Source organism: Rattus norvegicus, chromosome 13 (genome assembly GCF_021556685.1).
Source record: "Rattus norvegicus strain SHRSP/BbbUtx chromosome 13, alternate assembly SHRSP_T2T, whole genome shotgun sequence".
NCBI lineage: Eukaryota > Metazoa > Chordata > Mammalia > Rodentia > Muridae > Rattus > Rattus norvegicus.
In genome coordinates this window covers 73,688,217-73,714,194 of record NC_141546.1, presented here as the reverse complement: position 1 = coordinate 73,714,194, position 25,978 = coordinate 73,688,217, and the positions used below count along the sequence as shown (strand labels likewise).

Here is a 25,978-nt window from a genome sequence, read left to right as displayed (position 1 = left end):
CGTGTTAAATCAAGAGATGTGAATGGTCTCCAAAAGGCTAGTGGGTGTTTATTGACCAGGTCCATTCAAAGTGTGTGTGTGTGTGTGTGTGTGTGTGAGAGAGAGAGAGAGAGAGAGAGAGAGAGAGAGAGAGAGAGAGAGAGAGGCTACACACAGAAAGGCATGCTCCAAAACAGTATTGATTGTTTTATATTGATTGTGTAGGCTGCGGCTGCTGAGAGAGAAAGCCTGTGATGTTTACTGGGGAAACCAAGAGGATCATCTGTCCCTTGTGCCTCAGAGAGGTGGGGGGAAGGGGGTTCTCAGGAGAGAGGAGGGAACAGGGAGTAGGTGGAGTGTGATGCATCAAACTTATTAGCTTTGACATCATCATTGTCTTTAAATAAAAAAAAAACCCAAGGAGATAATTATAGGTAGAGAGAGAGAGAGAGAGAGAGAGAGAGAGAGAGAGAGAGAGAGAGAGATATCAGAGGGAACAGGTCCCTTGATGTATATGCCATTCGTATTGGTCTTTTTATCCATCTTTAGGGACCCACCAGTCTCTCCGAAGGTGAAACCAAGCACTCCCAGACTCATTTGATCAGGAGACCAGCAGACTGGCAGCCAGAGAACTTTACAGAGACTTGCAGCCTACCAACAAGTTGGACAGGAATTAAAACAGTCTCTTCAATAGTCAACAACCCTGAGTGCCACGCTGCAGGAGTGCACACCTACCCAGGCAGAGTGGAAGCTGCATGGACACCTGGCTGAGGACATCTGAGGAGAGAAAGTTAAGTACCAGTTTGGATCTTTATGCCTCCAGATGATTTTTGCATTCTTTTAGAAAATAAGCATCAAATTATGTCTAAGCCTAAAAGTTTTTTTTTCCTAGCAATTTACTTTAAGTTGAGTGTATTGTGGGTGATGGGCTCTAAAAAGAGACACTAACTCCTAGGGAAGGAAGAAGATACAGAAGAGATCCTTAGAGAATAAGATTATTTTGAATGACCAGATGGGGTGGTATGTATCTGAGAGAATTTGGCTTACGTCCTACATTCTCTTCTCTTATCAGTGAGGAGAGGAGTTACTGAAGGAAGAAAAGGAAACCTTGGGTCTCTGGGAGGAGTTTCAAAGGAAGAACACTTAACTTCATTCTGAAGGACTGAAATCAATCAGGAGAGGTCAAGGAAGAAGGTGAGAGAAACCAAAAGCTACAGAAGCCACCGGGGCTGGCTAAATCCCCTGGACAGGTAGTCAGGAAAGGCATTCTTCTGTGGCTACTTGAGAAAGTTTTTGGCTTGTGAATCAAACAGTTTTCCTGGTGACTTCAAATCCATTGCTGGTTGCTTTTCCATCTTCCCATCATTCTTGTGTGGTACCCAGAAGCTGACTTCGGGTTTTAAGGAGCAAGCTGAAGGAGATATGATGTGTTGGAAGGTCCTGAGAATAAGTCTGGTGGTCCTGGCTGGGTGGGCATTCAGTACCACCAACTCCGAGCTGGGCTGGACTCGCAAGAAATACCTGGCCCAGAGGGCACACCTGAACCAGGCGCTGTTGGAAGGGGAACGCTGTTGGCTGGCGTACAAGGTTCGAAGACCCAGATGTGCTCCACAGCATCATCCCTTTGGGGTCTACCCAAGCCACCATGAAAACTACCTAAGGTCCTATCCTGTGGGGATGCAGCAAACACAGTATGCAGAATGGAGTCAGCGAAGCACAGAGAGACAGGCTCCAAGTGGTGTTCCCAGAGACCTGACTGAAAACCCAGCAGGAGTGAAGAGAAAGTCTGAGCAGCCAGCTGCCCCGTGGGTAGGGGATGGTCCTATTGGGCAATCGCAGCTGCTGAGAGATGATGACACTTATCTTGGCAAGGGAGGATCTAAGGAGGCTCTAGGTGAGCCTGCAATTCGGGGAAGCTCAGAAACTGCTGTCTCCACCATTACCACCTTTACATACCAGAAGGGACCCACAGCAGAGACCCAGAGGAAGGGTCAGTCCAAGTCTAGGCTTCCTCGCCAAGTGCAGAAGAGGCAGGCAGAAGATATGACCAGAGACCCCCAGAATACCCCTCAGGATGTTCAGCTTTGGCCTAAAGACCCCCTTAAGCACGGAGATAGCAACAGTCCATTGGAGGGCACAATCCAAAATGGTGGAGGGGCCTCTGCCCAGAGAGCAGAGACCTTTAACCCCCAAGGAGGATTGCCTGTACTGTATTTCTCTGGGAAGAGGGAGCGGCTGTTGCTGCGTCCAGAAGTGCTGGCTGAGATTCCCCGGGAGGCGTTCACAGTGGAAGCCTGGGTGAGACCAGAGGGAGGACAGAGCAACCCAGCCATCATTGCAGGTAATGTCCTATCCTACTCCTGGGTTTTCTCGGGTCCCGGGGGTGTGGCCGGCTCCATTTCTGTTGTGGGTACACATAGAGAACAGAAAGGGGGAATAGGCTAAAGCAGGGAAGCTAAGAAAGCTTAGCTAGAGGGGCTGTGTGAGGGTGGGGGTTATTCATCAGTGCAGAAGTAGCGTAGACCATGAAAGGGAAAATGACTCCTACCCAAGACATCATTATTATTATTGATTTTGTGGAGTTCTACTCATGGTGAATGCACTTTAGGAGACTTCCGTTTAGATCTTTCCCCCTTTTAAAGGGAACAGACTTGGATTCTTTGTCAAGGAGGAAGAGGAGGTCACACTGCTTGTCATAGTCTAGCGTGGGATACCCAGGCACCTCTGGAAAGCAGACAGTCCAAGGATGGGAGTAGTGAATAATGGCCAATTGGGTCCAAACAGCAAGGGAACAGGGTGCCACCCGGGAACTAGGAAGGAAGGCAGCACCTGTGCTACACTGTAGATCCCCATCTCTTGACCTCAACAGATCTGCTGGGAAAGGTAGACATTGGAGTCCAGGATCCTGACTCCTAGCCCCGGCTATTGTTATGAAGACCTAAATGTGAAAACTTGTTTAATGCACCTAACTCCGTAATGCTAGTGAGAAGCATTTATTTGGGCTTGCGACCTGTGCTTATCTTGATTATCAGAGACACCCAGAATGGCAAAGAGCTGGGTTTGGAACTGTTGCTTTTCTTTTCCTATCTGGAGAGGTTGATTTCAGGCAAGGGTAAGGAAAGGATATTTTATCCCTTGGTGTTTCCTTATTCTTTTAGGCCCTTCACCAAATGAGAGTGGGGGACAAATATGCAGAAGAATGTCACAAGGAGAGCAAGTTACTTTATGCAATATATATATATGTACATATATATAATACTTATAAGAAAAATTGGTGACACCAATCTAGATTAGCCACACATCCTTTCCTGTTTCTCAGTTCCATTACATTGATGGAGAAACTGAGGCAATGTGGGGCATGTCAGAGACAGGCTGGCAGGAGGAGGGGGGAGAACAATGCAGGAGTTTATGAATCATTTGGTAGCTCCTTAACAAACAAACAAACAAAAAACAAAACAAAACCAACCAACCCCCCGCAAAAAAACCACAACCCAAGCCAAAACAACAACAACAAAAACCACTCAGGTCTCTGAGAGCCTCCAAATAAGTTGCAGGCTAGGGAAAGAACTCTGGAGGGAAAGAGACTCTTCCAGTGGGGTGTCGCTGGAACATCCTTGTGGACACTGCGTCTCCCCCTCTCTGGCTGCGATTTCGAGTTTGGAATCTGGGATTCCCAGACACTGAGCACTCTCCAGCCATGTGGCTTTACTTTAGTTTTGGGTGGGAGAGGGGGTGAGAGAAGGGGCCAGGCTGTAAGCTAGGTGGGGGCCGAGAAGGAGGAGAAGGAAATCCTTATTCTGGGGCCAAAATGGAAGAAATAATGAGATGATTATCTGATCGGAGTTGGCAGCCTCAGAGTTTCCCCCAGATGACATCTCTGTGCTGCCTAGTCTGGCTTCCTAGTGCCCATCTGCCAGGGAGCCTGCGAGCTTGCAGTCTAGCTCGAGACCCACACGGATCTGAAGATGCTTCCTCCTGCAGTAGCAACATAGAGACCTGGGATCTGTTCCCTGGCTGTGAAGGCTGAGAGAAGAATCCAAAAGGAATGTATGTGGGAGACCATTGCTTGGGGGTTATTAAAGTCCAATCCTGGAGAACAAGGACGGGCACCTGACCTCTGCCCTTTACCTCTCCAGTTCTTCTGTCTCACCCTTTTCAAGGAGAGCTATGATGTGGTTTGATTGCAGTTCCCCACTCTTTGCTTCACCTCTGGAAAACCATACCACCCTGCCTTGCCTGTCTATCACCAGCCACTGTCTCCACACTGCCACGGCACACATTCAGATCTTCCAGTGCCCAGCCGAACCCTCCTCTCCTCTCAGAGCATGTAAAATTGGCAGGAAATCATTTCCAGCAATTTACCTTCTAAGGTTTCTTTTCCCTCAAATCCAAGTGGCTCCTTTGGCATTCTGGGACCTCCCTTTTTATGTCTGCCTGTAAGAGGTGGAGAGCAAGATGACAACCAAGTCTCTTGCCCTCGTGTTCTACCCTCTATTTTCCTTCAGACTTGTGTTCAGCCCAAATTATCAGGGGAGGATAAAAGCCCGTGGGATGCAGGAATTGATAGCAAGGCCTAATTCTTTGGACTCAGCAAGTAGACTGTTTAGGATTTAGTGTCAATGTCTACCCATTGTCTATGCTGCTGGTATTTCACCTGTGAGTTACATGGCTAAGGATCATGAGGTTACCAAAATCAAGTCGCCTGCAATAAGAACCTCTACTTTGTGTGACTTGAATCTCTTCGAACAATTTTACAGCTCTCAACATCCATCTTCCTCCCTTCTGCTGGCATGGGCCCCAAAGACGATGTGTATCTGTTCCTAGTCTGGTGGGATTTGAGTTACACTGAGCGACAAGGTAGAGTCAAGTTGCTGGGAGTTACACACAAACCCCAGGCTGTACTTCTGTTGCTCCTCTGAGGATGGGCCAAGACTTGGCTCTCACTCTGCCAATAGATTTCAAACCTCAGGTTCCGCCTACTTAACTCAAATCAGCTTCCAAGTCCTCTACCTACCATGCTTGGGATTGTTTTTCCTCAGCAGAGACCTCAAACAATTTAGTCAATACCAGTCGCGGCAGAAGAAGCCCCTACCCACAGCTATGGTACCTTAGGGAATAGTATTAATACTGGACACTAGGTGGCAGTGTTGTCTCGTGCACAGGAGATGAGGCAGCCACAAAGTTGGGAATGTCTCTAGTTTGCTTGAGGGCTGTCCTGTCCCAGCCTCTGGGCTGTAATTTAATCACCTTCTCCCAAAATGTTGTTGGTAGGCACCCCTCAGGGTCCACTTCATGGGTCTTTTTCTTTTTTTGAAAGGCCTGTCTGGATAGCTAAAGTGACTTTTTTTTTAAAAGAGTTGTGACTAACTTGAAGCTCTAGCAAACACTGAAGAAAACAAAATCAGCTAGAATTACCCTCTCCCTGCACTCTAAGTTCCCGCATTCTTCTGAAACAAGTCAGACTCCAGAATGAGTTGCAAGAACGCTTTCATTGAGGATTGAGGGAAATGCAGGGTACACAAGCTTCACAAACTTCAGGTGTGGGGGGGACTCTTCTGACCATCCTCTGGGCTTTCTGAAAGGTAGGCCACACTTTAAGTTGCCCGTTTCCTAGAGTTGGAGACCAGTGGCAGCAGAGAGAGAGGTCTGCTCCCTGGTGGGGTTCTTCACAAAGGTAGCCAGTCAAAGGTCTGGCACTTTGAGGCTCTGTGGCAAGTTAGGAGTAGTTTGAGGTCAGGAACCCATTAGGTTGGGTCATTAGAATTTAGTGTTTAAATAAGCCAACTTGTGTCCTATTCTGGTGTGGACTCTTTAAGGTCTAGTGCATAACCCTGAAACCATCTGAGCCTTTCCTACCACTTCGAGTTCCGTTCCTCCCCTTCAACCCCAACATACACAAAAGAGGACATTTTAACAGGTTCCTCCGCACCCGTAATTGATTTCAAATGTTCCCTGAAGTCGCCCAGCTGAGTAACCACCTGCGGCTCTGTGCTGCAGGACACTGAGTCATTAAATCCATGGTAGGTTGGAAACCAAGCCCAGAAGAATTCTTCAGCCAACAAATATTTATCGAGTGCCTTGCCATGCAAAATGCGGCAAGTCAGCGAGGGGAGCACAAAGCTGTCTGAGAACCGTCCTTGACATGAAGGCGAGTTTGGGTCCTCTGCATGCCCAAGTTTTCAGTGTCCCAGTGTAGAGCCTGAGGGTTCAACAGACGAGGATTAGAATCCTTCTCTGACATTTAACAGGACAACTGTCTCTGGCAATCTATCCAGCCACCCCCCCCCAGCTATGTTTGTCAAACTGAAAATTAAAGATGTATACACACACACACACACACATATATGTGTACATATATATGTATATACATGATTACATATATATGTGTATATATATGACTATATTTATATGTATATGATTCTACTTGAAATAAAGTAGGAAAAAAAGTTCCCAAGCAAACGACAATTAAGCAGAGGCCCTGTAGAATGTTTTACATAAGTCATGTAGATAATGTGCCCAACACAAAATTTGGCCCATGAGGCTTATTTACTTACCAGTGACATGAAAGGTTTATCATGAGGTATCCAAAGTAAATTAATTTCTAATTTAAATATAACTTTTCCTTAACAGAGATATTAGCTTCAATTCCTTAGGAATTTACTCTGATAATTTATAACCTGGGAATGGGCTGTAAGTAGTTATTATTTTTCCACAATATGGTCTCAAGATAAAAACGGTAGATGAAAAAGCCCAAAGGATCCATTTACTACATTAAAACGTGTCATCTGTTCTTTTTATTTGAGTGGCACTATTTCAAATCAGTTGGGCAATGGTGCTAAAACTTGTATTTTATTTTTCTGAGCTCTAAGCCCTATTGAATATCTCGTGAAATTTGTCTTTACTTAACAGAAAAATGTACATTATTATATTCTGTTAGCCCAAGTCTGCTGCCATCTGGCCATTGTTCAAAGTCTATTGCTAGCTTTTCTGTGTGAGTGACATCTATGGAATGAGGCCTCAGGGTAAAGAGTTCTGACCACAGGGAACACAGAGTTTTACATAAATGTAAGGAGACCTCAGTGTGGCCATCTTGATCTCACAGACTTTGTTAGACAAAGGGCCGCATCTGTATCTTTCCCTAAAGCCAGGGCTCTCTGTTTTGCCCTTTGGCTGCTTCCCTACATACAGGGCAGGGATGGTCAAATCAGAGTGTTTGTCCTTATCAGACCCCGAGGAATCACCGTGCTCCTCTCCACATCCCCCTCCTAGATCAGGACTCAAATATTCGATGATGCTGTAGTGACCCAGCTGGCAAAGAACTGTTTGTACGAGGGCCCATGGGTATGGCCCTGCTGATTCAGGTGACAGGGGGATGCATGAATTGTTTGTGTGAAGGAAGCACATGCCTGATGACTGTAACTTGGCTTCTTTGCAATGGAGTTTTCATCATGAGGCTTGGTGGCTCAACAAAGAAGCAATGTGAATGTTATCTGGCCTGAGAGGTAAATCTGACTGACCTATCATGGTCCCATTTTCACAGCCCACTGTGGTACTCTCTTCCTTACAGCCTCACTCCCTGTGGAGTGAGCGCTTGCTTTCTCTCTCTTTCTAGGCTTCTATAGACTTTGTATGGACCTTTCCTAGTCTATGGACTTTCTAGAGACCTTTTCTAGTCTTCTATAGACCTTCTATAGACCTATAGACCTCCTATAGACCTATAGACCGTCTTGTGTACTTTTATGGACTGCACGTTACTTCTTGCCATATTAGTTAGGCATGGCTCTCACTTCTATCAATTGAACATCCCTTGGAAGTTGTATGCAGCTCCAATCCATATTTGTCACCCCCAAATACCCTCTATAATGGTAGAATCACATAGTTCTACAAATTATGTTTGTAGAATGAACTAAAAATGTAGACTGTTGGATTCCCTCTGGGGTGAGGAGAACTTTCTGTAACTGGAGGCCTTTTGTGGGGATCCAGGGCAATGGCTTTGAAACTGTGCTATTGCTGCCTACCATGTGTCAGAAGAGCATCCGAGGGAAACTGCTGAGCATGACATTGCCCACATGCCTTCCATAGGAGAACCCCTTCTCTTATGTGTCTAGGAACAAAAGCTTGGACTACTTTAAGGAAATTTACTCTAGAGCAATGGCTGGCATATTATGGCCTCTGAACCCCATCACCCCAAAACTGAAGCTGCCTTTGTCAAAGAAGTTTGATCCAGCACACGACATTCATTTGATTATGTGTTCTCTGTGGCTGCTTCTGTGGCGAATGGCAGGGTTTAGTGGTTGTGACAGTGACTGTATAGCCTAAGAAGCCAGTGGATCTGGCCCTTCGTCACTTAAGGGCGAAGTGTGCCATGAGCTACACTAGAGCATCACTTTTTGTGCTTCCGTGTGCACAGAGGTCAGCTAGGGTGCACCTGGAAGTAGATCCCAGGTGAGCGTGTTTTGCAGGGATCCAACACAGGGCATTCATTGACTATGGACCCCAGTGACACTGACATTGGCAAGGACTATGTATGGAGATCACCACTCACTGAAGTGGCAAGGATAAAGGGAGACCTAACATGGTTGGTGCTGGCTCAGGCCTTGCAGAATGTTCTTTGAATTCTCTTTTCTTTTCTGTTTCTCCCATGGTCAGTTTAATATCATGGGGTGCTAGCTCTCCTAGCCCTTTTCCAGCTCTTTCCATATCTTTGCTCAGAGTTTCTTTCATCGAGTAAAAATCTTTGCCTATTTAACCCTCTTTTGGCATCGGCTCTTGTACCAATCTGTTTCCCAAGTGCAATGCAAATTTGTATTGTGTTTTTCTGGGGAAGCCTGGGACTGCATGTCTAACAAGCTTCTCAGCTTAGATAATTCTGCTGCTGCTGCTGCTGCTCCTGATGCTGCTGCTGCTGTATGTGGACTGTTACACACTTATGGGACTCCAGATTTATAAGCATAGGACAGTATGTGACAGACATTTTTTTTTTCTGAAAAAGAACAGATGCTAAATAGTTCAGGCTTTGTAGGCCATATACAGTTTATGATGCAACTGCTAAACTCTGCAGTTAGCATGTGCACATTGCTACAGTTGATGCACAACCACATTGGTAGGCTGTGTTCCAATAAAACTTTATCAAAGCAAGTGTCATGCTGGGCTTTGCTCCTCTGTAATTGTTTGCAGAGCTTTGGCGTGGAGTGTTCTTCCTGATGGCCATGCTTTATCTATAGTTCTTATGGCCTTGTTTCTTCATTCCACATAATCCGCGAAACTCCATCCTTATCTATTGGGCTCTACCCGAGAAGCTGGAAGGAACAGGTTTCTGGGGGAATGCTGAGCCACTTAGGAATCACAGGGCATTCAGTTCTGAAGCAGCACAAAAGAGAGGAAGCAGGAGGATATAGCTCATGTGGCCCCCTTACAATACTATGATGTCCTCTGGGTTTTGTGCCAGCTGGGTACTTAAATCCAGTCTGGTTAAGGCTCAGCACCTGCTTGTAGGTTTAGACCTGAGACTCTGGAATCATCTAGTTGTCTAGTGTGGTGTTAGATGCAGATAGATTTCCTCTGAGAGTGATAGGGTGATTGGTCATACCATTCACCACACTTCTGCCTTAGTACCTGACACATGCTCTTGCCTTTTCTCTCTTTGTCCCCTAACCACGTTGAGGTCTCACACAGACAACATGGTGAGTGAGCCTTCTGAGTTCAGGTGTCATGGTAGGCTCTCAGTCCTCTGTGAGGTATGATTTCTCCCTTTCCTCAAGGGTGAGATGAAAACCCCAGAGACCTTTGGATGTCAGTTCTAGCATGGAGAGCAGGTTGTTGGGAGTGGCAGAAATAGAGCCGTGAAGTAGGAATCACCTCTGGCAGATAGGCAAATGCAATTATTTGCCTGTAGCCAGAAACACTTTGTCCTTCCTCAACCCTTGCTTCCTTCCTTAGGCACCTTTCCTTGTTCCTCTGGGGCTGGCCTTCTGATTCATTCAGAATGTGTATGCCAGGAGGCCTGGCTCCATCTCTTTCCTGTTTTAGTTCAGGCCTTGCAGAGGCCACATAAACACCTTATTTGGCATTTATTAAGAAGAAGAAAGAAGAAGAAGAAGAAGAAGAAGAAGAAGAAGAAGAAGAAGAAGAAGAAGAAGAAGAAGAAGAAGAAGAAGAAGAGGAGGAGGAGGAGGAGGAGGAGGAGGAGGAGGAGGAGGAGGAAAAAGAAGAGGAGGAAGAAAAAGAAGATGAAGAAGAGGAAGAGGAGGAAGAGGAAGAAGAGGAGGAAGAAAAAGAAGATGAAGAAGAGGAAGAGGAGGACGAGGAGGAAGAGGAAGAAGAGGAGGAAGAGGAGAAAGAGGAGGAAGAGGAAGAAGAAGAGGGGGAAGGAAGAGGAGGAAAAAGAAGAGGAGGAGGAAGAAGAGGAAGAAGACGAAGACAGCAGCAACACGTTCAGTTGGATCCTGAGTCCCTACACCCTGCATGTTCAGGAGCTTGAGTTCCTGATGTCACAAATAAGTACATAAATCTCATGATTCTGCCCTTGAGGCCACGGAGCTAGGTTACTCTGGGGCCTTGTCAAATCTGTTTCTGTTCACCTCACACACACCCTCACCCTGTACCTTCCAGAGAGCATATTTCTTTGCCAAGTATGTGTCCTTCAAAATAACAACATTCTTCACTTCCAGTGTTTACTACCTGCTTTAAAACAATCTTACTTTAAAAAAAAAAAGAAGGAAAGAAAAACAGTTAGGAAATAAAATTCAGGGCAAACAAGAACAGTTTCCTCTATGACTCAGAAGTGAGTGGTGGGGTAAGGCGGTTCTTCTTAAACATACAATAGAGCAACTGCGAGCAAAGCTTCAGAGCATTTTGAAGTTGAGACACTGCCATGACAAGCAGTTGGGAGAGCAAGGTCAGTCAGGGCTCATGTCTAGATTGGAAGTCCAGGCAACTGATCCAAGGTGAAATCACACACTGATCAGACATTCCACCCTTTAGCCACTAACTTTATACTTTCCCTCTTTCATCTAAGAACTTTCTGTACATTCAAAGCAGATTATGAAAGTAGTTTGGTATTATACACACTCATTCATTCATTCACTCATTCACTCATTCGTTCAACATTTATTGAGCTTCTATTCGGCAAAGTACCAGATAATATGACCCATTCTAGAGAGTTAAGAATAAGTAAAAGCTGTGCCTACAAGATGCTCCCAGTCAGGTGAGAGGCTTTTTATAAATTACTGTATGTAAATGTGAATTTTAATTTAAATGTATACTGGAAATTAATACGGTACTGCATTTCTTTATCCTAGCTACTTCCCCAGCAATGACACAGAGAAACCAAGATTAATTTTAAAGCTTCACTTCAATACCTGGCCAGTCCATCCTAATCCTTTTAATACTGGCATTTAGGGCCTTCCATTATCCAGCTGAACTCTATGAACTCCTTCCTACAGAAGGCTCAAACTCCTCCCTCTCCCTCCCTCTCTCCCTCCCTCCCTCCGTCCCTCCCTTCCTCCTCCTCCTCCTCCTCCTCCTCCTCCTCCTCCTAATCCTCCTAGTCCTCCTCCTCTCCTCCCTCCCCCTCCACTTGTGCGGTGGATGTCCCGCCCTATTCTCTCTTCTGGCCAATCATTGGGTGATCAGCTTTTACTGACAAGGAGGAGAATAACTGGTAAGCGTTGTTTGCTTATACAAACTTGAGAAATGAGATTCTTGACATAAGCATAACAATGCCGCGTCTGGATTGAAATAAGATATGAGGGCAGAGAAATCAGTATTTGGATAGCGCAAGGGTAAACTTTACACGGTACACAAGAACACAATGCCTACAATTATAATTTTTCTCACGGGAGTGAACAGCTCTATATCAATGAGAGGTAACCAGGGTCAGGACTGGTAGGTGCAGAACAGAGGTCAAGGGTGGGCAAAAGGGAAGAAAAACTTCAGATGGCACAGCGGGTGCCAAGGAACCCACCAGGTCAGAGGTGGGGACTGGGGACTCAGTGATTGTGGGAGTCAGACTAATTTTGGAAAATCTATTTCACTCCAGTTGGATAGCAAAAGAGACATTCTGGTAGTACAGTTACTGATGCAAAGAGAGAGGCAAAAGCATGTTCAGTAGGATGCTAAGGAAGGACGTTGTCAGGGTCAATGCAAACTCAGATTTTATTTTGTGTTAACAGAGATCCAAGACTCGGGACATAGTGTAAAAAGAACCAGTGATCTAAAGTGCATGATAGCAGAGACATGGGAACCCAATGGAAGACAAATAAACAGAAATGCAAAGTGTGCAAACCTGGGCTCAATTACTGTAAGGGATTTTCATAGCGACGTTTCCTTAGCAACTTCCATAACGCTGACTTCGTGTCCTGAACTACAACGGTCAGCTTAGACATTTCTACTTAACCGTTCCATGGGATAACTAAAAGAGGGCGATGGAGAGCAGGGAGCTCAGAGACAGGACATTGCCTGGGGGCACAAAGGTAGTGAACACGGAGCTTAGGATCTGCAGCCATCCTAGCCAGAACCAATGTCTCCAACCTGCTGTGAACAGAGCAGAAGTTTGAGCCTGAGTGGTCCTGCCTCAAAGGCACGAGTCTTCTATTTCAATCCACTCTTTTCTGGTCTGTGAAGGGTCCATCTATACAGGCCGAGCTACTATGTCTGGCTTTGGAATAATTTAAATTGAATATAATGTAGATTTATAGATGCTTCCTAGCTTAATTTATTTTTTTCCATTCACTCACTCACCAGTTCATTTATTCAACCGGTGTTGATGGAGCATGACGTAGGCATTCAATAGCTGTTTGTGAAAATAAAGCAAAACAAAATACCCTCCTACTTCACACAGAATAATTATAACCCTAAACCACAACAGTGATCTAAGATAGTATTTTGTCTTAGACATTGTTGGTTTCAAGGCACACTAATAATTTGAAATAATCGTACAATAGACTATACCTCTAAGCCAGCTCATGGCATAGATCCTGCAGATAAAGGAACTTTGGCAAAAGTTTCCTCTTTGGGTTTGATTTTTCTTTTCTGAGTCCTTGGACAGAGCATGGACAATCATTGGCCTGAATTCAACCAGGGGTAGCTCCTGACAGAAGACAGGCATGACATGGTGGCCTCACCCTCTTTGTCTTTATGCTCCCAGCATTTCCAGGAGATGAATATTGCTATATGGATTGCACTGATGAAACGTAGCCTCTGACAAGGGAGGTGCTGTTCCCTTCTCTTTCTGGTACTTCTTTTAACATGCTCCCTCCTGATCCTGCCTGCAGCATTCTTCAAAGTCCTAAGACTTAGCTCCAGCTGTCTGCTTAGCAGGTGAGGTCTTTGGGTCTCTCATTAGCATCTCCGGACATCTCCAGATCTCAGGACTTCCTATACCACCCAGCACCACGGCAGATCCTGGAACTGAGCGCATATCTTATTTGAATGAATAGTCTGGACCTTGTGCACACAGAGCCTGGCCTCTTCTGACTACACAATAGGGACCATATCTCAGAGTTACGGGATCAGGGAGTTCTTTCTTTCCTCTTCACATAGTCTACCTGTTGCTTGCCTCTGTGTAGACAATTCTTCCTGCGAAATGTCCTACCCACAACTCCTCCTCCACTGAAGTTTATTACCTGTGACTGGTGAGAGGCGAAGTCAGATCTAGAATCTGGGCTTCGACCTTTAAACCCTTTATTGTGAAATCCTCATCTGAAAATTGGAACAATAGTAGTTTTGCCCTAAGAATAGTAATTGTATTAAACAAATCATGAGTTTGGAGTTATGTCTGCAGGTAGTAAGTCCTTGATCAATGCTGGTGGATATTTTTCTCATTGGCGGTGTACAGAACTCTGCCAGCTAGGCTCTCTGAGTCTGTTATCCTGCCTTATGTGTCTCTTCCTTGTGACCTGTTTTACAACCATACAACCTTACAACAACCTAAAACTTCCTTAGGCCTGAACTCTTGATGGCTGAACACCCATGAAGGACCATTCATGGAGTTATTTGTAGTGAACCCTTAATCACCTGAACCCTAACCAGTAACCTTAACAAACTTTGACTATTCTGCCTTTTAGACAATAGAAGGACACAATTGCAGGATGAGGCTGCAAACGAAACCTACTAGCGAGAACCCATCATTAATACATGGAATAACCCAATTACCTCCTCTTTCTATGGCCATACTGTAGTTGTGGAGAGTGAGAGCCAGCTTGGGTAGTAAGGGAGACCAAGATTCCAGACATCAATTGTGCAAACAGCACCCTAGTGAGGCAAACATAAGGAAAGATGGATTTCCTAGAGTCAAACGGGGGCAGCCTATGGATATACTCCCAAGTTCCCTAGCTTCTAATTTGGTTTTATTTCAGCTCTTTCTGGCTGCTCCTGTTTAATTTAAATTTCTCATTGGAAAGTAGAAGAAAAGATTTTATGAAGATATTCAGTAAGATGGAATTTTTTAAAAATGTTTTTTAGTCCTTGTTTAACCCTAACTATCCGTTCAGTAGATCACTCCCCTCACTCCTGTAGAGACCAAGTAGCCAGACTAGTTTCAGGCATGGGTTTACCCAGACGTCTTTGAACGCAGGGCTCTGCAGACTGACCTGGGTTCAGTTTGAGAACACAAGCCATGGCTCTCTGTCCCAGTCATATAGCTGAACAAAGCCATTATGAATATTTAAGTCTGACTGGAATAGCCTTCATGTATGTGGGCTCTATGTGGTCAGTCTCCCGGTGCTTTCTTCTGGGAAAGCAGAGGCCTCTTAGGTGACTTGTACCTGCATGAAGGGAGCATGGATATTTAGGTGGCACGGGCTGCGTGTGTAAACGGAGTGACTCTAGTAGCCAATGGGCAAGTGATTTCTGCTGCAAGAGCAGGGCAATGTATTGCTTTAAGAAAACCTCCTATGCAGTTTCCTGTCATCAGAGGAAGAAGTGGTAGGTTATTTTCAGTGTGAATGTCTCTCCTCCAAGCTTGCTTTAACTTCTGAGTGTTGCAGGACCACTGAGTATGAATGAACTATTTAAACGCTTCCTGGGTTGGTATTGATTCTGTGAACTGACCCCACTAAAAGAAAATGCTAAACAAACTTCTGAGAGGCTTCTCACAGTCTCCATGGAGGGATTGAACAGAAAATTGGAATATCAGTACTTCATGGGCACTAGAAAAGCGTGTTCTCAGGGAGATCTTGGTAGAGGTGGAGGAAGGGGTGATGTCTCTTGGTAAAGGTGCCATTGTGTGGCTGTGTCTCTCTGAGGACTAATGGACTCTGGAGGGTATCATGTCAAGATGAATAGTTGCCCTATTCCAGGCTCTCCCTGGTGTATGACTCTGCCTCCCTCCGAGTTTGCATCTCTTGCCTTCTGCACTTGGGGATTTATATTCTGTTGTCCTGCTGGCTTTCCTGTTTTTGTTAAGGTGAGAAGATAACAGTTGATGGGAAAGCAGGGCGAGGACAGCTTTCAGCTTTTGATGAGAAACAGCAGGCTGCTTCACCCCTTCACACTATAGAGGCTCACTATAAACCTCAGGAAGTCACCCTCAGCCACTAGCTAGCTCTCCAGGGAATTCTGAAGCTAGAGTGATCAGCATAGCTCCCCAAGGCTGAGAGCTTTCCTACTGTTTGTTCTGGAAGGCAATGAGAAATGATCCAAATGACATGCCAATAAGTAAACCGATAAATAAGCAAATAAAAAGTAAACAGAGTTTCTCAAGTGTTCAATTACTCAGGAGACTGCCTTCTCCCTCTCTCCCAACCCTTTCTTGGTAGCAAAGACAACACATAAGGAACATTTCAGTACTTATTAAACTTCTGTTATTACCTCATGTGAGGAAAAAATAATTTAGTATCGCTCAAATATACTGAGATGACAGATGATGTCTGGCAAAGTACTGAGTCTGGAGGAAGTTGCCCGGATGAGTTAGAGGGAACAAGGGTCAGGAGGGCTCTTTAGTCTTTGTTATCCCCAGTAGTTAATATAAGGTGAGGTGAGAGTCAATCTGCCTCTTCATAGGCACAGGCTTTGGGGGCAGAGCCCTGCTAGGTCAGCTTAGTAGCTACTCCCTCCATGGGAGTGAATTGTAGAGGGAGGAAGATTAAGTAATTTTTTTTCCATTAGGGAAAACACAGTTGTTCTGTGACATGTTTTCAGTTGGGAGGGTGCCTTTGACAACTCTGCTAAAAACCTCCTGTGGATCCAAGCTAGTAATGACTTACTTATTTCTTTTTTTTTATTATTATTATTAACTTGAGTATTTCTTATATACATTTCAAGTGTTATTCCCTTTCCCGGTTTCCGGGCAAACAACCCCCTCCCCCCTCCCCTTCCTTATGGGTGTTCCCCTCCCAACCCTCCCCCCATTGCCGCCCTCCCCCCATAGTCTAGTTCACTGGGGGTTCAGTCTTAGCAGGACCCAGGGCTTCCCCTTCCACTGGTGCTCTTACTAGGATATTCATTGCTACCTATGGGGTCAGAGTCCAGGGTCAGTCCATGTATAGTCTTTAGGTAGTGGCTTAGTCCCTGGAAGCTCTGGTTGCTTGACATTGTTGTACTTTTGGGGTCTCGAGCCCCTTCAAGCTCTTCCAGTTCTTTCTCTGATTCCTTCAACGGGGGACCTATTCTCAGTTCAGTGGTTTGCTGCTGGCATTCGCCTCTGTATTTGCTGTATTCTGGCTGTGTCTCTCAGGAGCAATCTCCATCTGGCTCCTGTCGGTCTGCACTTCTTTGCTTCATCCATCTTGTCTAATTGGGTGGCTGTATATGTATGGGCCACATGTGGGGCAGGCTCTGAATGGGTGTTCCCTCAGTCTCTGTTTTAATCTTTGCCTCTCCCTTCCCTGCCAAGGTTATTCTTTTTCCTCATTTAAAGAAGGAGTGAAGCATTCACATTTTGATCATCCGTCTTGAGTTTCGTTTGTTCTAGGGATCTAGGGTAATTCAAGCATTTGGGCTAATAGCCACTTATCAATGAGTGCATACCATGTATGTCTTTCTGTGATTGGGTTAGCTCACTCAGGATGATATTTTCCAGTTCCAACCATTTGCCTACGAATTTCATAAAGCCATTGTTTTTGATAGCTGAGTAATATTCCATTGTGTAGATATACCACATTTTCTGTATCCATTCCTCTGTTGAAGGGCATCTGGGTTCTTTCCAGTTTCTGGCTATTATAAATAAGGCTGCGATGAACATAGTGGATCACGTGTCTCTTTTATATTTTGAGGCATCTTTTGGGTATATGCCCAAGAGAGGTATAACTGGATCCTCAGGCAGTTCAATGTCCAATTTTCTGAGGAACCTCCAGACTGATTTCCAGAATGGTTTTACCAGTCTGCAATCCCACCAACAATGGAGGAGTGTTCCTCTTTCTCCACATCCTCGCCAGCATCTGCTGTCACCTGAGTTTTTGATCTTAGCCATTCTGACTGGTGTGAGGTGAAATCTCAGAGTTGTTTTGATTTGCATTTCCCTTATGACTAAAGACGTTGAACATTTCTTTAGGTGTTTCTCAGCCATTTGGCATTCCTCAGCTGTGAATTCTTTGTTTAGCTCTGAACCCCATTTTTTAATAGGGTTATTTGTTTCCCTGCGGTCTAACTTCTTGGGTTCTTTGTATATTTTGGATATAAGGCCTCTATCTGTTGTAGGATTGGTAAAGATCTTTTCCCAATCTGTTGGTTGCCGTTTTGTCCTAACCACAGTGTCCTTTGCCTTACAGAAGCTTTGCAGTTTTATGAGATCCCATTTGTCGATTCTTGATCTTAGAGCATAAGCCATTGGTGTTTTGTTCAGGAAATTTTTTCCAGTGCCCATGTGTTCCAGATGCTTCCCTAGTTTTTCTTCTATTAGTTTGAGTGTGTCTGGTTTGATGTGGAGGTCCTTGATCCACTTGGACTTAAGCTTTGTACAGGGTGATAAGGATGGATCGATCTGCATTCTTCTACATGTTGCCCTCCAGTTGAACCAGCACCATTTGCTGAAAATGCTATCTTTTTTCTATTTGATGGTTTTGGCTCCTTTGTCAAAAATCAAGTGACCATAGGTGTGTGGGTTCATTTCTGGGTCTTCAATTCTATTCCATTGGTCTATCTGTCTGTCTCTGTACCAATACCATGCAGTTTTTAATCACTATTGCTCTGTAATACTGCTTGAGTTCAGGGATAGTGATTCCCCCTGAAGTCCTTTTATTGTTGAGGATAGCTTTAGCTATCCTGGGTTTTTTGTTATTCCAGATGAATTTGCAAATTGTTCTGTCTAACTCTTTGAAGAATTGGATTGGTATTTTGATGGGGATTGCATTGAATCTGTAGATTGCTTTTGGTAAAATGGCCATTTTTACTATATTAATCCTGCCAATCCATGAGCATGGGAGATCTTTCCATCTTCTGAGGTCTTCTTCAATTTCTTTCCTCAGTGTCTTGAAGTTCTTATTGTACAGATCTTTTACTTGCTTGGTTAAAGTCACAACGAGGTACTTTATATTATTTGGGTCTATTATGAAGGGTGTCGTTTCCCTAATTTCTTTCTCGGCTTGTTTCTCTTTTGTGTAGAGGAAGGCTACTGATTTATTTGAGTTAATTTTATACCCAGCCACTTTGCTGAAGTTGTTTATCAGCTTTAGTAGTTCTCTGTGGAACTTTTGGGATCACTTAAATATACTATCATGTCATCTGCAAATAGTGATATTTTGACCTCTTCTTTTCCGATCTGTATCCCCTTGATCTCCTTTTGTTGTCTGATTGCTCTGGCTAGAATTCAAGAACTATATTGAATAAGTAGGGAGAGAGTGGGCAGCCTTGTCTAGTCCCTGATTTTAGTGGGATTGCTTCAAGTTTCTCTCCATTTAGTTTAATGTTAGCAACTGGTTTGCTGTATATGGCTTTTACTATGTTTAGGTATGGGCCTTGAATTCCTATTCTTTCCAGGACTTTTATCATGAAGGGGTGTTGGATTTTGTCAAATGCTTTCTCAGCATCTAATGAAATGATCATGTGGTTCTGTTCTTTCAGTTTGTTTATATAATGGATCACGTTGATGGTTTTCCGTATATTAAACCATCCCTGCATGCCTGGGATGAAGCCTACTTGATCATGGTGGATGATTGTTTTGATGTGCTCTTGAATTCGGTTTGCCAGAATTTTTTTTTCACTGTTAATCTTTTATTATGGAATATTTTACAAATATTGACAAAGAAAACATAATAATATTTTACTGTCAGGATTTAACATTTATCATTATCACTGTTGAAGCAAAATATTGACGAGTTATCCATGTGTTTTTTTATGGCCATAAACCATGAATCTTATACCTGAAAGTGAATCTAGAGGCTGCAGTTTTGAGATCAGTGGACTTATTCTTACCTTCTGATCACCCTCATTTATGAAACTGATATTTTTCTTTTTTTTATATGCTATTTTTTTTAATTTAGAGAATACTTTATTAGTTTTTGTAATCAAACCCACGTATATAAGACCTTACATATTTAATACAGTGTGTTACCCCTGTACAAATGGAAAAAACTTAAGTTCAACATTTCTAGACCAATATGGCTGTTAATTTCTGTACAGTGCCAACTCAACACAGTAAACGGGTATAATTTTTTCGAAAGTTGACAGCACAGGTAAAGTTTCAAAAAATTCAAATTATATATCTGTATATATATATTTATATTTATATGAAAAGACCAATAATAGCAGTGTGTTATGCATCAACAGCAGCAACAGCTTTTCCAGGTTCTGCAGTCATCTGAACAAAACTGTAGAGACATCCAGCACACTCCATTAAAAAAAAAAAAGTAAAAAAACAAAACCCGAGAAAACAGCACAGTTCTGTTACACTTGTGGTACCTGGTTTGCCAGAATTTTATTGAGTATTTTTGCGTCGATATTCATAAGGGAAATTGGTCTGAAGTTCTCTTTCTTTGTTGTGTCTTTGTGTGGTTTAGGTATAAGAGTAATTGTGGCTTCATAGAAGGAATTCGGTAGGGCTCCATCTGTTTCAATTTTGTGGAATAGTTTGGATAATATTGGTATGAGGTCTTCTATGAAGGTTTCATAGAATTCTGCACTAAACCCGTCTGGACCTGGGCTCTTTTTGGTTGGGAGACCTTTAATGACTGCTTCTATTTCCTTAGGAGTTATGGGGTTGTTTAACTGGTTTATCTGTTCCTGATTTAACTTCGATACCTGGTATCTGTCTAGGAAATTGTCCATTTCCTGAAGATTTTCAAGTTTTCTTGAATATAGGTTTTTATAGTAAGATCTGATGATTTTTTGAATTTCCTCTGAATCTGTAGTTATATCTCCCTTTTCATTTCTGATTTTGTTAATTTGGACGCACTCTCTGTGTCCTCTCGTTAGTCTGGCTAAGGGTTTATCTATCTTGTTGATTTTCTCAAAGAACCAACTTTTGGTTCTGTTGATTCTTTCTATGGTCCTTTTTGTTTCTACTTGGTTGATTTCAGCTCTGAGTTTGATTATTTCCTGCCTTCTACTCCTCCTGGGTGTATTTGCTTCTTTTTGTTCTAGAGCTTTTAGGTGTGCTGTCAAGCTGCTGACATATGCTCTTTCCTGTTTCTTTCTGCAGGCACTCAGCGCTATGAGTTTTCCTCTTAGCACAGCTTTCATTGTGTCCCATAAGTTTGGGTATGTTGTACCTTCATTTTCATTAAATTCTAAAAAGTTTTTAATTTCTTTCTTTATTTCTTCCTTGACCAGGTTATCATTGAGTAGAGCATTGTTCAATTTCCACGTATATGTGGGCATTCTTCCCTTATTGTTATTGAAGACCAGTTTTAGGCCGTGGTGGTCCGATAGCACGCATGGGATTATTTCTATCTTTCTGTACCTGTTGAGGCCCGTTTTTTGACCAATTATATGGTCAATTTTGGAGAAAGTACCATGAGGAGCTGAGAAGAAGGTATATCCTTTTGCTTTAGGATAGAATGTTCTATAAATATCCGTTAAGTCCATTTGGCTCATGACTTCTCTTAGTCTGTCTACATCACTGTTTAATTTCTGTTTCCATGATCTGTCCATTGATGAGAGTGGGGTGTTGAAATCTCCCACTATTATTGTGTGAGGTGCAATGTGTGTTTTGAGCTTTAGTAAGGTTTCTTTTACATATGTAGGTGCCCTTGTATTTGGGGTATAGATATTTAGGATTGAGAGTTCATCTTGGTGGATTTTTCCTTTGATGAATATGAAGTGTCCTTCCTTATCTTATTTGATGACTTTTAGTTGGAAATTGATTTTATTTGATATTAGAATGGCTACTCCAGCTTGCTTCTTCTGACCATTTGCTTGGACAGTTGTTTTCCAGCCTTTCACTCTGAGGTAGTGTCTGTCTTTGTCTCTGAGGTGTGTTTCCTGTAGGCAGCAGAATGCAGGGTCCTCGTTGCGTATCCAGTTTGTTAATCTATGTCTTCTTATTGGGGAGTTGAGGCCATTGATATTGAGAGATATTAAGGAATAGTGATTATTGCTTCCCGTTATATTCATATTTGGATGTGAGGTTATGTTTGTGTGCTTTCATTCTCTTTGTTTTGTTGCCAAGACGATTAGTTTCTTGCTTTTTCTAGGGTATAGCTTGCCTTCTTATGTTGGGCTTTACCATTTATTATCCTTTGTAGTGCTGGATTTGTAGAAAGATATTGTGTAAATTTGGTTTTGTCATGGAATATCTTGGTTTCTCCATCAATGTTAATTGAGAGTTTTGCTGGATACAGTAACCTGGGCTGGCATTGGTGTTCTCTTAGGGTCTGTATGACATCTGTCCAGGATCTTGTGGCCTTCATAGTTTCTGGTGAGAAGTCTGGTGTGATTCTGATAGGTCTGCCTTTATATGTTACTTGACCTTTTTCCCTTACTGCTTTTAATATTCTTTATTTTGTGTGTTTGGTGTTTTGACAATTATGTGACGGGAGCTGTTTCTTTTCTGGTCCAATCTATTTCGAGTTCTGTAGGCTTCTTGTATGCCTATGGGTATCTCTTTTTTTAGGTTAGGGAAGTTTTCTTCTATGATTTTGTTGAAGATATTTACTGGTCCTTTGAGCTGGGAGTCTTCACTCTCTTCTATACCTATTATCCTTAGGTTTGATCTTCTCATTGAGTCCTGGATTTCCTGTATGTTTTGGACCAGTAGCTTTTTCCGCTTTACATTATCTTTGACAGTTGAGTCAATGATTTCTATGGAATCTTCTGCTCCTGAGATTCTCTCTTCCACCTCCTGTATTCTGTTGGTGAAGCTTGTATCTACAGCTCCTAGTCTCTTCTTTTGGTTTTCTATACCCAGGGTTGTTTCCATGTGTTCTTTCTTGATTGCTTCTATTTCCATTTTTATTTCCTTCAACTGTTTGATTGTGTTTTCCTGGAATTCTTTCAGGGATTTTTGTGTCTCCTCTCTATGGGCTTCTACTTGTTTATTTATGTTTTCCTGGAATTCTTTCAGGCATTTTTGCGATTCCTCTCTGTAGGCTTCTACTTGTTCTCTAAGGGAGTTCTTCACGTCTTTCTTGAAGTCCTTCAGCATCATGATCAAAAATGATTTTGAAACTAGATCTTGCTTTTCTGGTGTGTTTGAATATTCCATGTTTGTTTTGATGGGAGAATTGGGCTCCGATGGTGCCATGTAGTCTTGGTTTCTGTTGCTTGGGTTCCTGCGCTTGCCTCTCGCCATCAGATTATCTCTAGTGTTACTTTGTTCTGCTATTTCTGACAGTGGCTAGACTGTCCTATAAGCCTGTGTGTCAGGAGTGCTGTAGACCTGTTTTCCTCTCTTTCAGTCAGTTATGGGGACAGAGTGTTCTGCTTTCGGGCGTGTAGTTTTTCCTCTCTACAGGTCTTCAGCTGTTCCTGTGGGCCTGTGTATTGATTTCACCAGGCAGCTTTCTTGCAGCAGAAAATTTGGTCTTACCTGTGGTCCCGAGGCTCAAGTTCGCTCGTGGGGTGCTACCCATGGGCTCTCTGCAGCGGCAGCAACCAGGAAGACCTGTGCCGCCCCTTCCGGGAGCTTCAGTGCACCAGGGTTCCAGATGGTCTTTGGCTTTTTCCTCTGGCGTCTGAGATGTGTGTGCAGAGAGCAGTCTCTTCTGGTTTCCCAGGCTTGTCTGCCTCTCTGAAGGTTTAGCTCTCCCTCCCACGGGATTTGGGTGCAGAGAACTGTTTATCCGGTCAGTTTCCTTCAGGTTCCGGCGGTGTCTCAGGCAGGTGTCCTCGACTTACTTACTTCTATCATGGGCAAGATGTTGGCCTTGACACGATGGGAATCAAGGGAACTATAAGGTAGTGTTGCCAGCTGTCAAAGAGCTTATAAGTTTGTTGAAGAAGTGGACCTCCATGTGCTAAAATGATGTTAGCAATGGCTATGGCCACTGGCCGTTTAAGGTGAATAGGTGTCGATCATTCTTAATTGTCCTGTGTGTGTTTCATATCTCATATGCTATAAGTTGGTGCTACTGTGTTATCTCCATTCTACTGTCTGGAAGCTAAGATCTGAGGACTATCTCAAGCTGCTGCTCAGGGTCATGGAATTACTCTTTGTCAGATCCAGTCGCTCTACCTCACAGCCTGCTCCTCCACATAGAAAAAAAATATTAAGCAGCCTTCTGGTTTGCATCTGACTGTTGGGCCCGCCATGCTTGGTCATTTGTGGTTTCCAGGGCCTTGCAGGGAGGATACTGAGATAGGATAGGGATGTCCTAGAGATGCCCTGGAAATTCTCAAGGCTCTGGCCATTCTTCTCCAAGGCACATTACAACTGTAATTTGACGATCCTGGCAGTTCCTCTGGCTTCCATGGATTACTTTCTTTCTTACATAGTTATATTATAGTCTCTAGATAAATTTTCATCCCTAAGCACCATTGATCAATGCTTATCCCCAAAGAAACAGTTTATTTTGACTTGGAGTCCCATTATTCAGGGGCCAGGGTATAGCTCAATGCATTCTTAGTAGGTGTACTGTATACTTGGTCCCTAGTAACATCAGAAAAAAAATGGAAGAAGCAGGAAGGATAGCTCAGTGGTAGAGCTCTTATCTAGCCCATGCCAGGCCAGGATTCCATTTCTAGCATGAAAATAACACGCACAGCTACTTTCATAACTACCACAGGGTCCTCAACTCATGGGGTAGTGAGTTCAGCATCTCTTTGTCACCTGCAAGTCTGTTGGAAGGCACAGTTGCAGGTGTCACTGAATCAGAATATGCATGTATTCAGATCTGGTTAAGGCCTGCAGATAATAGGTATAGGCAGAAGATATGATTTCAATTCAGTTCCCTGGGCAGCCCCGTCACCACCAAGTCACAAGATTAACCCCAAGAGCAGTTAACCTGCATTGATGTAGCACCAGGATTCATGCTAACTACTTTCTGTAGGATCATCTTTGAGCCACTTTTTCTGAGGCCGTTCCTTTCTTTAGGTTCTTATAGTCCACTGCTCGCTTTCCTGTTCTCTTAGGCAGTTTCAAAGCAGCCTCACTATGCCTGGTGGACTCCCACTGGATGCCTGGGTGGCCTGTGGGTAGGCTGGGAAATCCCCCCTCCTGGCTTCTATCATCTATGCCTCTGGCAAAACCATGACAAAAGGAAAAATGTTCTGTAAAGAAAAGCTGACATTTTTGCTGGAAATATGCTGGGGAGATGGTCCCCACGAGACGCTTCTCAGTTCTGTGCTGTAATTTGTAAAATGTTGGACTCAGAGATGAAAGGTTGTGCCTGATGCTGTCTTGAAGGAAAGTTATCTAGAACAGCTGAGGAGCAGCTCCCTGGGCTTGCCCTTCTCACTCTTCCTGCTCATAGAGTTCCGGAGCTGCCAGAGTTGCTGCTTTTTGATGGATAGCCTTTTTCTTTCTTCTTTTTACTCTTCCACACTCTCTCTGGTGTGTGTGTGGGGGGGGGGGTAAGGGGAGGGTGCTGGATGTTGAGTAAGTAGTTCTGTAGAAGACATCATATACATGTGTGGGGTAGACCCAGGCATAATATCCCAAGAGAGAATTTTGCCTCTATCGGGCTGATTTATGATCATGACCTAACATGCTCTCTGCAACCCTTCCTGCCCCCCCCCCGTTCTTTTCCATTTTCCTCCTAAAAACAAACTCGCAGCATACAGCATGTTTTTGCAGTTCCCAGAGTTGATGACACCGTGTGTGACTCTTCTGTTTTGATGATCCAAACCTTACCTTCCTGGAAGCAGATGAAGCTTCTCCGAGAAGCAGAACTCTTGCTCCTGATTTTAATCCCCCAGGCGTAGAGTAAAAACCCTTGCCATGGGGTTTTCTTGGAAGTTAGGCTCTACTGCTGTGTCTTTGCCAAGAGCATCATTTCTGCCCAGACCTTACCTCCCCAACCCTGTTACCCAGGCTTGCTGTTAAGTGAACTCTTCTATGAGAACAGCCATGGATGAAGCCCAGGAAAAGCTCTAAACAATTTTTAATCACATGTGTCATTATTCAACTGTGTAGGCTTCAGAAGAAAGTGGCTCATGATAGAAAGGCACATCTAACATACTGGGGAAAGTCAGCAGCTAGAGTGCACGGGTCATGCCTGGGCTCTTTTGGTTCTCTTTGTTCATTATTTTGTGCTTCACATGCAACTTTAGGCTTATTGGGATCCCCAAGGTCTGCTGGGAGTACTCTATCTGCCAGTTAGGACTCTGAACACTCAGATTTCAGTAACAGAGTAGATACGGCAAAGGAAGAAAAACCCACCATTTCTTGATCCCGTGGGAATCACAGATGTCTAAGCTAACCCAACTTTTATCAGCAAAGTCCCAAATGGCCTAGATGACTAGGTTAAAAAACAGTAACAGTACAGCAAAGCTCAGCATGCTACCCACTTCAGTGAGGATGGTCAAGATCAAGGACCTTCCAGACAAGATGAAACATGAGGTGATTTTGAAAGAGCATCCCAATAGATGGATGATATTTCAAATGCTGTGATGGCTACGATGTCACTTGTGGTTCTTGAACTATAATGGGAGTGTTGTTAAGAAAAGAACATGCCTACAGGAATGT

At 43.7% G+C, this 25,978-nt stretch overlaps 1 protein-coding gene across 1 annotated transcript in view; it reads left to right on the top strand.

The window, feature by feature from the left end:
* The first annotated feature begins 720 nt into the window (after positions 1 to 720).
* The window catches only part of Pappa2 (pappalysin 2), a 274,186-nt gene continuing 248,928 nt past the window's right edge, over positions 721 to 25,978 (top strand). The window contains exons 1-2 of the mRNA NM_001427778.1: positions 721 to 769; positions 1,052 to 2,320. Of these exons, the coding sequence (NP_001414707.1) occupies positions 1,402 to 2,320 (919 nt within the window). The 5' untranslated portion in view covers positions 721 to 769; positions 1,052 to 1,401. The remainder of the gene's footprint in view (positions 770 to 1,051; positions 2,321 to 25,978) is intronic.